Below are 13,422 nucleotides of genomic sequence, written 5' to 3'. Positions count from 1 at the left end.
TATCAGTTGGAAATAGGTTTTTAATACTAAATAAGATAAATGCTCTGATAGAAATGGTCCTGTTTACTGTGGAGCATGGTGGGGTTTTTTTTTTTTTTTTTGGTGTTTTTTATGCACAGATACTCCACTCATCCTAGATTGAGCATAGCAGGGAAAGTGCAAATCAAGTGTAAATATGAAGAAATAGTCTCCTGTAAATGGGCAATAAATGCTGAGTCTTTGATGTCCACTTCAAATGATCTCCACTTACTAAGGTTATTCAGGCCAGCCTACCCTCAGCTAGTTATTCTTGGGTCAGTAAAGCCCTCCCTTCTGAATCTATATTTCCAGGCATCTGACATCTTGTACATTGTTTAAAAACAAACAAACCCACTCTTCTAGGTAGTGACAGTATAAATGACAAACATGTTCCATTCTTATTTCTTAGGAGCAAAGCCCCAGCAACCAGACATCAATAACAATGATGCAAGAGCCTCAGGAGATGGTAGAGGAGACGGTTACTGTTGAGGAAGACCCGGGTACCCCTACTTCCCATGTGTCTATTGTGACTTCAGAAGATGGAACCACAAGGAGAACTGAGACTAAGGTAGGAATTTCTGGACCGTGCTGAGTATGATTTAGGGGCATTAGAAGGGTTATTTCAAAGGTAAGGTTTGCTCTCCTTTTTCATAAGAGGTCCATTGGGGAGAAATGGTAAAACTTCAGCCTCACACAGGAATTTTAAAAAAAATTCGTGGCATGTAGAATAGAGCAGTACGATAATCATGCCTTTGTGTGTGTCTCAAACTATTTACAATCCTTAGTAACAGTGTGAGTCTGCCTATTGCTTTGTTCCTCAGAAAATAGTTTTCCAGTTTCCACAGATTTTGTTTTAAATATCACCACAATTGCACATGAGTAAGACTATGTTTTAAGTCACGGGTATTTTTAGTAAAAGTCATGGACGGGTCATGAGCAGTAAACAAAAATTCACAGCCCATGACCTGTCCATGACTTTTACTATATATCCCTAACTAAAACTTAGGGGGGTGGTTTGGGGGGTTGGCCCTGGGGGCGCTGTAGATGCTGGGTGGGGGGCATGGCCCAGAGGCACGGTGAGTGATGGAAAGGGGGCGTGGCTCGGGGGTGGCCGGGGCAGGCCCTACCCAGCTCCTGGGAAGCAGCGACCTTAGCTCCATGTGCTGCCTGCTCCACCCGAAGTCCTGTTTCTGCAGCTCCCAATGGTTGGGAACCATGGCTAGTGGGAGCTGTGGGGGCGGTGGCAGCACGTGGCGCTAGGAGCTGAGGGACAGGAGTTCCTGTCGCCCTTCTGGGGAGCCCCCCCTCCCCCCAGGTAAGCACTGCCCTGCACCCCAACCCCCAGCCCTGAGCCCCCCCACACCCGCACCCAAACTCCTGCTGCTCGGGGGTGGGGGGACCCAAGACTGCCCCAGCAGCAGCCACTGCGACTGGCCCAGGGGCTGCCCGAGCTGCTCAGGTGGTTCCCGGGCCAGCTGCACCGGGCTGCTGCAGAAGTCACGGAGCGAAGGTCGTGAAAAGTCATGGAATCTGTGACTTCCATGACCTCTGTGACAAACACGGGGCCTTACATATGAGTGATTCAGTATAGTTTCTGTCAATACCATGTAGGTAGACTATCAGATTCATTATGAATATAGATGTTACTACTGGCCTTCCTCTCCTTCACTCACTCTGCTCTTGTTTACTCCCCTCACTTTGTCTTGTATTAGGTTAGTTTGTATTTTCCATGGGACAAGTATTGTGTGTTTGGAGCTCCCTGGCAAGCTTTGCAGAGCTCTTAGAATAGCATTGTACTACAGTTCTGGACCTCAGCAGTTACGCTGACATCTTTACTAGGGTTTGGTCCAGTGAAGGGTCAAAGATGTTTCTATTTTTAAAACTATTAAACATCATTCGTTAAAATGAGATTGTCCAGCTGTTTCCCCCTTAGATTGGACATAAATGGTCAGCCAAAAAAAGTTGTACAGAAGTCACCATGTTGGTGTTTGTGTGTTTGTGTTTACTGGCATTCCAGAATTGCAATCCCTTAAGATATCCATTCAGAGTGTCAGATCTCAAGCTAAAGGGGCACAATTCCACTCAAGTCAACAGAGCTGCACATGTTTACACTATTTGAGGATCTTTGTGTGTATGTTCTTTTGGCTGTTCTAAATGCATCTTTAGATAGTCCAAAAAACCTGGCCTTTCCTAGTAAGTTCGTATATAGGATTTAAAAACCACCTCAGCCTCCTCCCATTTTATTTGAGGGATTTATAGTTCAGTATTTTAAGATTTAAAAACAGTGTGTTACATCTTTAAATTATATGGACTAAGTATATTTATACCTTTTTCTAGCAAAAAAGTATACAGGGAGGAAGTAATAAATTTAGATGCTGATGAAATGGAGCAACTTTTTAAATAAACTAATTATAATGCATATCTTTATGAGACTCTCTAACCTAAGCCTTGCAAAGGGATACAATGGTAGATGTGACCTAAAGGGTAATGGAGTTTGTAAAAATAGCAGAGGCCTCCTTTCCATACAATGGCTGTTAGATAAGGGTACCACATGGATGATATAGTTTGTCCAAAATAGTCATACTGCTGATAAGCAGCATGTTCGTTCTCATAGCATGAAGAGTGTAATCTTATCTTACATGGTATACCTGCTATTTCACCATCTTCCCCACATACCTTAAACAAATACTGTACCTGTTCTCTCTCACTCACACTCTCACACACCGTTTTCCCCATGCACTGAAGAAAATCCTATACAGAAAAAGATGTTTAAATTAACATGTTGATATCAAAGAATAAACCTATTTCAGGTACATCCCAAGCATTATAAAATTGAGTAGAAAATTGACATGGTTTAAGAGTTGGGAACATAGTCCAGTGGCGGATTAGTCATTGGGCCAATGGGGCCTGTGCACAGGGGCCCTGGCCAATTGGGGGGACCCGGAAAAATGGGCACCCCCGTGCTCTGACCCGCTCCGCCCACACAGCACTTCTGCTGGGGAGCAGGGTCAGGGTGCGGGATCTTATCCCGCTCCGCCTGCCAACCCAGCGCTCCTGCCAGGGAGCGGGAGAAGCCCCCGTGCTCTGATCCCTTCACACTTCCCCCCCCCCCCCCCCGCCCCTCCACAGAGCTCCAGGCGGGTGGTGTGGGGCAAGCCCCCGCACTCTGACCCCACTCCCCCCCAGCAGGAGTACCAGGCGGACAGGGGAAACCCCTGTGCCCCAACCCCGCTCCACTCCTCAGGAGTGCCGGGTGCGTGGAGCGGGGCAAGCCCCCACACTCTGACCCTTACCACCCCCTACCTCCCTGGCAGGAGTGCCAGAGGAGTAGGGGAACTGTAGGTGGAAGGGGTGGGGAGGGACCCCCACTTGCTCTGGCCCATGGCCCCACAAAATCCTAATCTGCCTCTGCATGGTCTTTTCATTTATGTCACTGTTAAATCTGCTTCAGTCTATGTACTAAACCCAGGGGAATTTCGGAACACAGAAGAGCCATTTTACTAAAGGAATAGTTCTGTTAAAGTTTTGATTCAAGAAGTGAGGTTGAAATGTCCAAAATGCAGGTTGGCCAAACCACTTGTAATTTGGTCAGAAAAGGCAATGTGGTTTTAAAGGGGATCACCGCTATCTTTGAAAGTATATACTTTTTAATTCTATATTTTAATATGGTTTAGATTTTAACAGCCACTTAGAAATCCAACTGGTCTTCAGCTTATAGTTGGCTTGGTAGCAAATGCAAAAATGGAGAGAGAGTTGCAGTTCATTTGCTAGTGCTTTGCTCTGGAAGTTGATTGGCATTATTCTAGTTGGGTGTTTTTATAGCTCCCGTCATTGCAGTATCTGAGCATCTCTCAAAGAAATTTGTTTCATGGTTACCCCTGTGAGGTATGGAAATACTGTCCCCATTGCATAGATGAGGAGGTGGAGGCACAGTCACACAGGAAGTGCGTGGCAGACTCCAGATCTCCTGACTCGCTCCCTGTCTTGTACCATAAGACTGTCCTTCGTCCCAGAGGTTTAGGTACTAGCTTGGGACTCCGGAGACCCAGGTTCAATTCCCTGCTCTACCGCAGGCCTCCTGTGTGACTTGTGATAAGTCAGTCTGTCTCTCTGTGCCTCAGTTGGAAATAATGGGACTTCCTTATCTCATACGGTGAGGATAAATACATTAAAGACTGTGAAGGGCTTAGATACTACAGCAATGGGCACTACGGTAGTACCACCCGCCAGCTCACCTGTCTTTGAGATGCCTTTTATGGTCATTTGTGACAGTGGAATCTGTTTGGCGCAACAAGTGGTCAGCGATGACCGTTAATCGCTCTCTTGTCACTGGCCCAACCATCTGTCCACCGGGGTTTGATCTGCCAAGGCACCTGTGGTCATCTCTGAACCGGTTTTGAACAGGACAGGGCAACTGTGTGGTCAGTCTCTTTAAATGGGGGTTTTCTAATGACCCACGATGCAGCTGCAGTCAATTCCGACTATGTCACATATCCTTGATGAGTGCCAACTTGTTTTGACGGCAGGCTGCCGGTTCTCCACCTGGCTGCTGATGACCCCCTCAAATGGCTGGGCACATTGCGCGTACGCTGAGTACTACAGTAATAAAATAATAATGAAAAGCTGACATAGATTCACCCAGAGCTGCTTTCACACATCCTGACCCAGGACTCCTAGCAGCAGAAAATCAGGCTGGAGGGAATGATTACAGCAGTGCAAGGAATAGTTACCCTTCCCCTGTGTTCGGGAGCTCCCAGATGGCCAATGCAACTCCCCAAGTGAGGGTGGTGTTGGATGGGGAGAGGATATGACAGTGTATGGATATGCTAATTTAGTACATCCCCCCTTCCCCCCCCCTAGAAAACTACCACTAGCAAGATTCCTAAGGAGTTGCTGTCACCCCAGTGGCTTAAAATAGTGACTCTAGCCCTGCTTCAAGTGTGCACTCACTTTTTTGCACCCCTTTTAAAAGAACAGTGTTTCATACACTAGAATTAGGACTGTCTTCAGACACATAAATGTTAAATCTATTTTATGTAATGTTTAATGCATTACTTTAATAAAAGTGGTATTAAAAATTGACATGGTTCCTGTTTTATGTCTATATATACACGCTGTACCTCCCACTCCCTACACCTCTGTCTGTGAGCCAGCAGCTCATTCTCTTTCCTTGCAACTCCCCCCAAATGCTTTGCAAAATGGGCTCTAGCCCAATTTAACCCTTCCCTCATCTGCGACTTTACTCCTACCATGCACTGGTACAGATCGTGTTCCACTTACCACCTCATGCATTACATACCTACTTTCCTCCCATGTTCCAATCAGTTTCCCTCCAGATTTCCAGGCAAACAATCGGTCTTTAGTTCAGTTCTGGCCCATTTTCCGCCCCCCCCGTCCCCCCCCGTGTAGGTCTCCAACTGGAGGCTCTGATGCCTTACTCCATCAGACAGGAGCTTTGGAGTATGTCTACACTAGGCTTTTTACCTGGAGTTAATTGATTGCCAGTGAGCTTGTGGTAGTTAACATGTTGTAGTGTTTTTTCCAAACTACAACCCTTTGTTCTTTGCCTTAGGCTGAGCCCTCATACCTGGGGCAAGGCTTCCTTTCACCCTCACAGCAGGGAATGTTCTTCTGGGAAGTGCCAGGCCAGCCACTTCCCCCAACTGGACTTTCCTTCAAGGGAGCAGCAGTGCTAGGTTGACTATTATGCTGAATGCAGTGTCTTAAAGACCAGAGAACCCAATGATCTGCTCCTCCACCAGCCAAATGCATTTGAGGAGCTTTCCAGGGTCCCACTTCCTACCATGGGATACCTCTTCAAAGACTGCTTCGGCTCTGTTTCTGTGACTGGCATGACTAACTCACGCTGGTATTACTTAATTTGATGTGCTATTTAGAACATGCTTTTGGGTTCCACAGATTGAGAGTGCATTTTAACTTTTAGATTTTGGATTCCTTTTCATAGAATCATAGAAGATTAGGGGTTGGAAGAGACCTCAGGAGGTCATCTAGTCCAACCCCCTGCTCAAAGCAGGAATGACCCCAACTAAATCATCCCAGCCAGGGCTTTGTCAAGCCAGGCCTTAAAAACCTCTAAGGATGGAGATTCCACCACCTCCCTAGGTAACCCATTCCAGTGCTTCACCACCCTCCTAGTGAAATAGTGTTTCCTAATATCCAACCTAGACCTCCCCCACTGCAACTTGAGACCATTGCTTCTTGTTCTGTCATCTATCACCACTGAGAACAGCCTAGCTCCATCCTCTTTGGAATCCCCCTTCCGGTAGTTGAAGGCTTTATTCACTTTAATTTTGCATTTGAGACTTCGGAGCTAGAATTGAAATGTAGTGGCTGATGTAAATGTGAATGCTCCTGCACAATGCTGTTCCCTTGTGCTTTCTTTTATACCTGTTGTTTCAGAGACATAATATGCTACTGTCTTTTTCAAAGTATAATTAAAGTAAATAGCCTCAACTCAGAGGCACTGAAATTTGACACTGTGCTTTCCCTTTCTTCTTCTTCTTCTTCTCTGGAGAAAACCTCCCTTCATTCCGCATTTTGAAATGTACTTTCTGTGATTGCTCTCCAAACTATTTCTCGTTGTTTAGTGTATGTACCTTTCTGGCTTGGTCTTTGCATATCATTCACGGCACAAAGGATGTATCTGATATACTCCATCTCAACTTTACAGTCTCTCCTGGAAGGCAAATATCTAGCATGTTAAAACAGTGAAGGTCACCTTGGGGAGGAAGCTACCACATTTAGTTTCTAGCATAGGAACACTGCGGCAGATTAAATGAAGCCTGTTCTTAAGTGGTTGAAGAGCACTTAATAAAGTAAGCCAAATTATTTCCGTGGGTTTATATATATATATATATATATATATATATATATATATATATATATATATATATAAAATGTTCTTTTCTCTATTTCTGGATATTTATTCTCATCTGCATTGGAATGCTAAATGCTTTCCAAGAGAGATTTTGATCCTCTTTTTGCATAAAACAATGTACCTACATTTTTAGATAGGCTTTTTTGTTTGTTTTTGTGTGTTTAAAAATAAAAGCTGTCCGTTGAGAATATGCACACTCTGCCTCATGCTTTTCAGTGCTCACCAGGGGCCTGATCTTGCAAAGTGCTGAATACCTGCTCCTCCCATTGTGGGGATTGAAAGTGCTTGTGATTTTAAGCCCTAGATTCCTGAGGTGCCACTTAGCCCCATAGTGCAGCCTTACACTTAAGCAGAGTTTTTTGAAAGGGCTTTAAGGGGAGGTAGGCACTGCAGCTGGAATGAGTTTCAGTGGGAGTTGAGTACTTCACTCGTTTAGGCCTCTTTGAAAATGTCAAGTTTAAGTGGAAGAGGGGGAAAGTTTGAGCCTTCCTTTTGAAACTCTGCAGGGTCGGTTCTTACCCAGCATTTAACAAAAAGGTAAAGCCTTGAACCCATTTGGCCTGATAATTTTACAGTCTATAGTTCAAAAATAAGCACTCGGAAATGTCAAAGTGTTTTTATCCTTGAGTGCTTCCTTCTTTCCTGTTTCTATTTTATGACACAATTTCAGCAAAATCTCTCTTGTCCTGTCAGTTTCTATAAGATATTTAATTCATCTGAGCTGTGGTGTGTGTGTTTTTTGTTTTTTGTTTTTTTTTAAACCCCACAACATGGAATGTAGGAATTCTAGGCACTACTTAATTAAGTGGGGTTCATTTGTACAAAGGCAAGCCGTTTAAACAAAATCCTGATAGGATCTTCCTCTGTATTAATGTTTGCACTTCACACACTTTGAGGAGCTAATATGCACTGTGAGCTTATCTACCCAATCACCTCTAATTTGGGGTCATTTACAATAATTGCGGTAGTTTTTTTTTTTTTTTTTTTCCAGTTTGTTTTCTCATTTGCTGTTCCTGTGACTTCAAGGCAGGAAAGAAAAGCGAGAAGGAAAGGAAAACATGCAGGTTTTTGAAGCATAAATGGTTCTGTTGGGTTCTGTTGGCAAATGCATTTCCAGAAAGAAAACTGGAGGAAATATTGCTACACTACATCGGCCTCAAATTTAAATATCAAAAATTGTCACCTTGTAAATAGTGTCCAGGCTGACACATACACAATTTAATTGAGGATTTCATTTTTTAAAAAAATATCTAGCTGGATTTGAAATACAATTTTCAAAAGTGCCCACAGGGATGTTTGCATGAATGCTTATTGTATGGCAAGCTCGGATGTAAATCTACAGCACTCCAATATGCTGTGCACTAGCTGTCCATGTGGACAGCGCACTAGGGAACTTTAAGTGCACAACAGCAGGGTTCACGTGGACAGTTGAGTATGTGGCACACTGGAGTGTTGTAGATTTCCATCCCAGTTTGCTTCTCACTAACTCATAATTTAGACATGCCCTAATTTAGGAAGCCTAAAGCTCATATTTGAAAGTGATTCAGGAACTCCTTTTTGGCAATGATTGTTAGACTTCCTAAGTCAATGCTGAGCAGAGCAATACCCAAATACCTTTGAAAATGGGGTTTAGGCATTTTTGAAAATTCTACCCCTGCTTTAATTTAAATCAAACCTAGATTAGATCAGGGATTCTCAGCCTGGAGGTTGCGAACAAGCTCTAGGGAGCTGAAACCACCCTCTCTTTATGGAGAATTGTTCCAAAGTCTTTTTCTGATGTACCATGGATTCACAGTATGGAAAAGGCTAAAAACTTCTAGACTAGGTAATCTATCCAAAATCTACATTTGAGTGTATCAGAGAGTGTCTTCCTGGGTGGAGCCTTTAGGCATTCCCATAATACGAATCGTAGACCTTCCAGGATAAGAGCTGAACAGTTGGCTGACCAGTAACAAGCCCAATGCTGTGGCAGTTGTGCTCGTCATGAACAATGCACTCACCTGTTTTCTCCATTCTTTCGCTACTCGCAAATGTGTGGAATATCTATTTTTCTTTTCAGAGGACCGAGGATATACTTTTAGTTGATTAAGGGAACTGATTCTTCACTTCCTTCTCCGAAGCGTTACATAATGCTGCTATGCCTTCTTAAACAATCTCTACCACAGAGGGAACTGTGTTGCAGTGGTTGGTAAAGTGTATATGTATGTATATAGGGCCTGATCTTGCAGAAACTTAGAAATAGAGTTGGGCGAAGTTCTTCGGTTTATTAGTAAATTTGCTGAAAAATGCAGTTTTGGGTCGAATTCAGCAAATAGTTTCAGACCAAAAAAACCCCAAAAGTTGAAATGGTTCATTTTAACATTTTAGAAATGTTATTTTGAAATGAATCTTGAAATGTTTCATGTGACCCAAACAAAACTACCTCAGTATCAAGAAAAACAAAACAAAATTCAGTTTGTTTGAAACAAACCAAATCTATTTTGTTCACCCATCGAACTGAAAAATCAATGGTTCAGATGAGGAGTCCCATTGAATTTAATGGGACTGTTTGGGCCAGTAAGTATTGCTCTAGATTGGGCCTGTGGTCTGTGAAGAGCTTTGGCATCCTTTAGAATAAAAGGTGCGGAATGTGGTAGTTCTCAGTTGGGATGGCTGTAGTCTTTATTATTAGTGTATTGGTATCAGGGGAACAAAAATATATGAGGATCTTGCTACATTATCAGCCTGTCAACTCTGGCTGTGTCCCTGAAGGGAATATGGATGAAACATTCAATTGAGTTACATTTCTTTCAGTGAGGGGTTTTTGTTCTTGGGTTTTTTGTTTTGTTGTTGTTGTTGTTTTTGCTTGATTAGAAGCCTAATAAATGGAACTTGCTTTGTGTGTTGACTAGTTGTTTCTAAAAGCTTCCTTTCATTGTGCTGTAGGTGAGAAAGGGTGTTAAAACCATCACTAGATTCACTTCCTCCCTGTGACAGAGATACTAGTAGAAACTCCTGTTATCCCTTCTCTGGAAATAGATCCTGTACAGGGAGAACCACCTTGATTTTTCATTATTTTACCACTGGTTATCCTAAGATAAAGATTTACCGTAATGCACAAATGGAATGTTCCTTTTGGTTGATCATTACAGAGTCTTTCTGGCTGTCCCAATTCTTTCAGATGTTGGTAGGGAATCACGTGGCTTTTGGCAAACACTATGGTTGAAATTGTGCTAGCACCATTGTTTAATCTGCTTCCACGTGGCTGTTTCCTTCCGGGTTCTAGGATGGTTTGCATGGCTAGCAGACACATTATAATTATTTCATATAACTATTCTAAAACGGTGCTATGGGCATTATGGCTATAACAGATGAAAGACATAGAGTATGTAACGTTGTACATGTGCTTATTTCAAAGATCAAAATACCCCTGTGGACACCAGGGTCGGGTACCAGCAGAATACCTACCAATCTTGGCTGGGACCTCTAAATGCTACTTAACACACATACTAAATAATGTATAACAAGTTGCCGAAGAACTGATTTTAAAACATTTTGGTTGTAACCTTAAATATATAAAATAATTTTGGATCCTGATCTTTTTACAAAAGCTTTGCAAGCAGCTTTGTGAGTGAAACACAAATGCCATTTTCTTTTATCTTCCAAATAAGAATTATTTTATTCTGCAGCAAAAAAATGAATGTGAAAGGGGGAAATTAGACAAGCTCCAAGAGAATTGACAATGGAATTTTTTGGCAGATGTGGATGTTCGTTGTGTCCTCTTTTCTCTGCATTATCTCCCCACACACACTTTTTTCTTTTGGTACCAAGGATCTTCTGTTCTGTGGATTAAAACCTGTTTCCCACTTTTTGTGCTGTAGTCATGGCCCACCCATGGGTGTATTGGCTGTCTCACATTGTGTCTGATGTTGCTAATTTTAGGAATGAATTAAACATGACAAACAGAAATTGCACACATGGCAACAGGTTTCTTAAAAACAGAAATCAGCGTTCTAGGATGCTACCTGACTTTGTGTTTAATAGTGCAGAGAGTAAAAGTTTTGTGAGCATATAGTTGCTATTTATGTTCTTAAGAGAGCTAAAAAGAGGGAACCCCACTTTTTGCACCCAGTAGGATTGCCCTTGCTGTCTTTTAGTATGCAGAAATCTTTTTAAAACCACTTTAACCCTCTCTCTCACTGTAACTTGTTCCTGGATTCTGCTCTGAAAGTTCAAGACTACCAAAAACTGTAATCTAGTGTGTTGTGTGTTGCTGCTGTAGAAAAGTCCCTGCATGCACCAACCCTGAGAGATTGTTTTCTAGCACTTCAATGTAGTTTTGTGTTTGGAGTTGGAGAGGATGGTACTGAAATGTAGTGCCTACTTTCACGTCCAGATACTAGCAGCCACCTAAGTTATTTGTGGTACTTATTTTAACCCATACTCTCTTTTTCTGTAGAAGTTCCTTTAATTGGATGACACTGATGTTAATACATAAGACTTCTGATTGTGTTGTGCAAATACCGTGAAACAAAAAATGAACTGCCAGATCCTATTAATTCAGTGAAACTATTATTTCTCTTTTAGGTGAGGTTCTCTTTCTTTTAGCTTATCAGAACACAAAAATAGACTAAGCTGCAGGGAGGATACTAATTACTAAGGCAAACCCTCAGGACGCTGAGGAAATCTCCTTCAGCTCTTGTCCTAATGACAGAAAAGATCATGTTGATATCTGACTATGCATCATTCGGTTCATGATGCTGTTTAATTATGCTGTTGGTGGGGAGCCATTCTTGCCGTTTTACAGACTTACAGGACTTCGTTATTTCATTAGGCTGAAGTATCATTTGATTGCAGATGTCTCTGGGAAAAACGCTGTTTGGGTGAAATTTTCCTGTTCACACTTTCCGTGTCAAAACATCTGGCTGGAGGATATGTCTGGAGCTGCTTCAAAAGATGTGCTCTAGTATTGTTTTAACAGTGGCTTGGCTAATCTGGTCAGTGATCGATTATTTTTTAATCAAAGGCTGTAGGTCAAAATCTCTCAATTTGGGCTTCTGAGCCACTGAACATACCAGAAACAGATTTAATATCTGCCATTTTACTCCATGTACACACAGCACTGTGCAGTTTAGAGTAAGGAAAGTGTAACATACTTACTTACCCTTTTAACTCTCTCCATAGTTTCTAATGGTTTAAAAACTCTCTCTCATTTATTTTTGTTCTTTTCCAATGGGTAATACAAGCTAGTGTATTAATTCTCCCTCTCACCCCAGTGTTTCTGATGACAGAAATTAAAATGACTCTCTAACCTCCTTATATGAGCAACAATACCTTCCTTGATGCTAGATAGCTTTCAGGATAGTGTATATTAGCCAGTTGCTACTGCAGGTCTAACAGGAATCTTTCACTTTCTCCTTTTCTTATTGTGGGTTACCCGTGTTCTGGAAGAGAGAGAAATCTTCATGCTTCAGAGCTTAAGCCAACGTTTGTTGGGGGTTAGGAGGAAACTTTCCATAGGGACAGATTATGCCCGCACTTCTATGGCAGGGTTTCTTGCATCTCCTCAGAAGCAGCTTTTACTGGTCTATTGTGATAATTGGACCACAGTTCATCTTCGTGGTAAGCTCCGCTGTAAAAAGTGAGTAAAAGTTCGTAAGATGTCACAATAACCTATAAGAAATGTTTGATGAGAAAAGGTGCAAAAGTGAGACAGACTGAATTAGTCCAAACAGAAATACCAACTGATATAATTCAGAGTTTATGATAAGACCATGAGCAAGAGAAGTGTGGGACCTGGAATCAATGAACTAAAACTGGTGTGTCAGAAATTAGGCCTATTGGGGAACAAAATAAGGGAAGATGGACTATTCTGCCCAACGCTCACTTTTGGGGTTCTTAAAAAGAAAGACCATGGGAGACAAATTGGCTATTGGAACAAGCTTCACCATCATAGCTGCCATGCTCACTGACTCCTGGGAATCTGGCCCTTCTTCATTCTGATGCTGAAAAATGTCCTGAGCAGACTGGGCCAGAGAGAGGGTCCCAGGTAACACTGCCACCTCCATGGGTTCCCGCTGAAACCCAAACACCATTTGGGATGTGAGATTTTATTCTGACCCCCACCCTCCTATCCCCACTATATTTCTTCTCTTTCCTATCCCTCTCTTTTTTCCATCTAATGAAAGTCTGGTTTAGCCGACAAGACTATATTTTGCAATGCAGCTGTAAGCCTGTGACCAGAAAGAGGCAGCTGATGCAATGCCCTAAACAGCTGGAAGCTGGTATAAGTTTGTCAGGTCTCAGGGTGGCTAAGACAAGACCATATGACGTGCCTGCTGTTTTCAGCAATGAGGTTGTAAATTAGTCAACACCAGAGACAGAAACTGTGTTTTCTATCTTTGCTGTTCTATTCCTGACCCCTTTATGTGTGTTGGTCTTGTTTTGTCTTCTAGGAAATAAGATTGGACTTCAACAAAAGCAGCAATGACAGCTTTAGACTATCTCAATTAACTTTTTCTCTCTTT

General features: G+C 42.4%; 1 protein-coding gene across 3 annotated transcripts in view; it reads left to right on the top strand.

Moving 5' to 3' along the window:
• The window catches only part of ARVCF (ARVCF delta catenin family member), a 231,435-nt gene that overhangs the window by 103,799 nt on the left and 114,214 nt on the right, over nucleotides 1-13,422 (top strand). For all 3 annotated transcript variants that reach the window (XM_065417503.1, XM_065417502.1, XM_065417504.1), the window contains exon 2: nucleotides 428-586. In XM_065417503.1, the coding sequence (XP_065273575.1) occupies nucleotides 428-586 (159 nt within the window). The remainder of the gene's footprint in view (nucleotides 1-427; nucleotides 587-13,422) is intronic.

Source organism: Emys orbicularis, chromosome 16, assembly GCF_028017835.1.
Source record: "Emys orbicularis isolate rEmyOrb1 chromosome 16, rEmyOrb1.hap1, whole genome shotgun sequence".
NCBI lineage: Eukaryota > Metazoa > Chordata > Testudines > Emydidae > Emys > Emys orbicularis.
The sequence above is the reverse complement of the archived record's forward strand: the minus strand, read 5'-3'. Positions and strand labels throughout refer to the sequence as shown.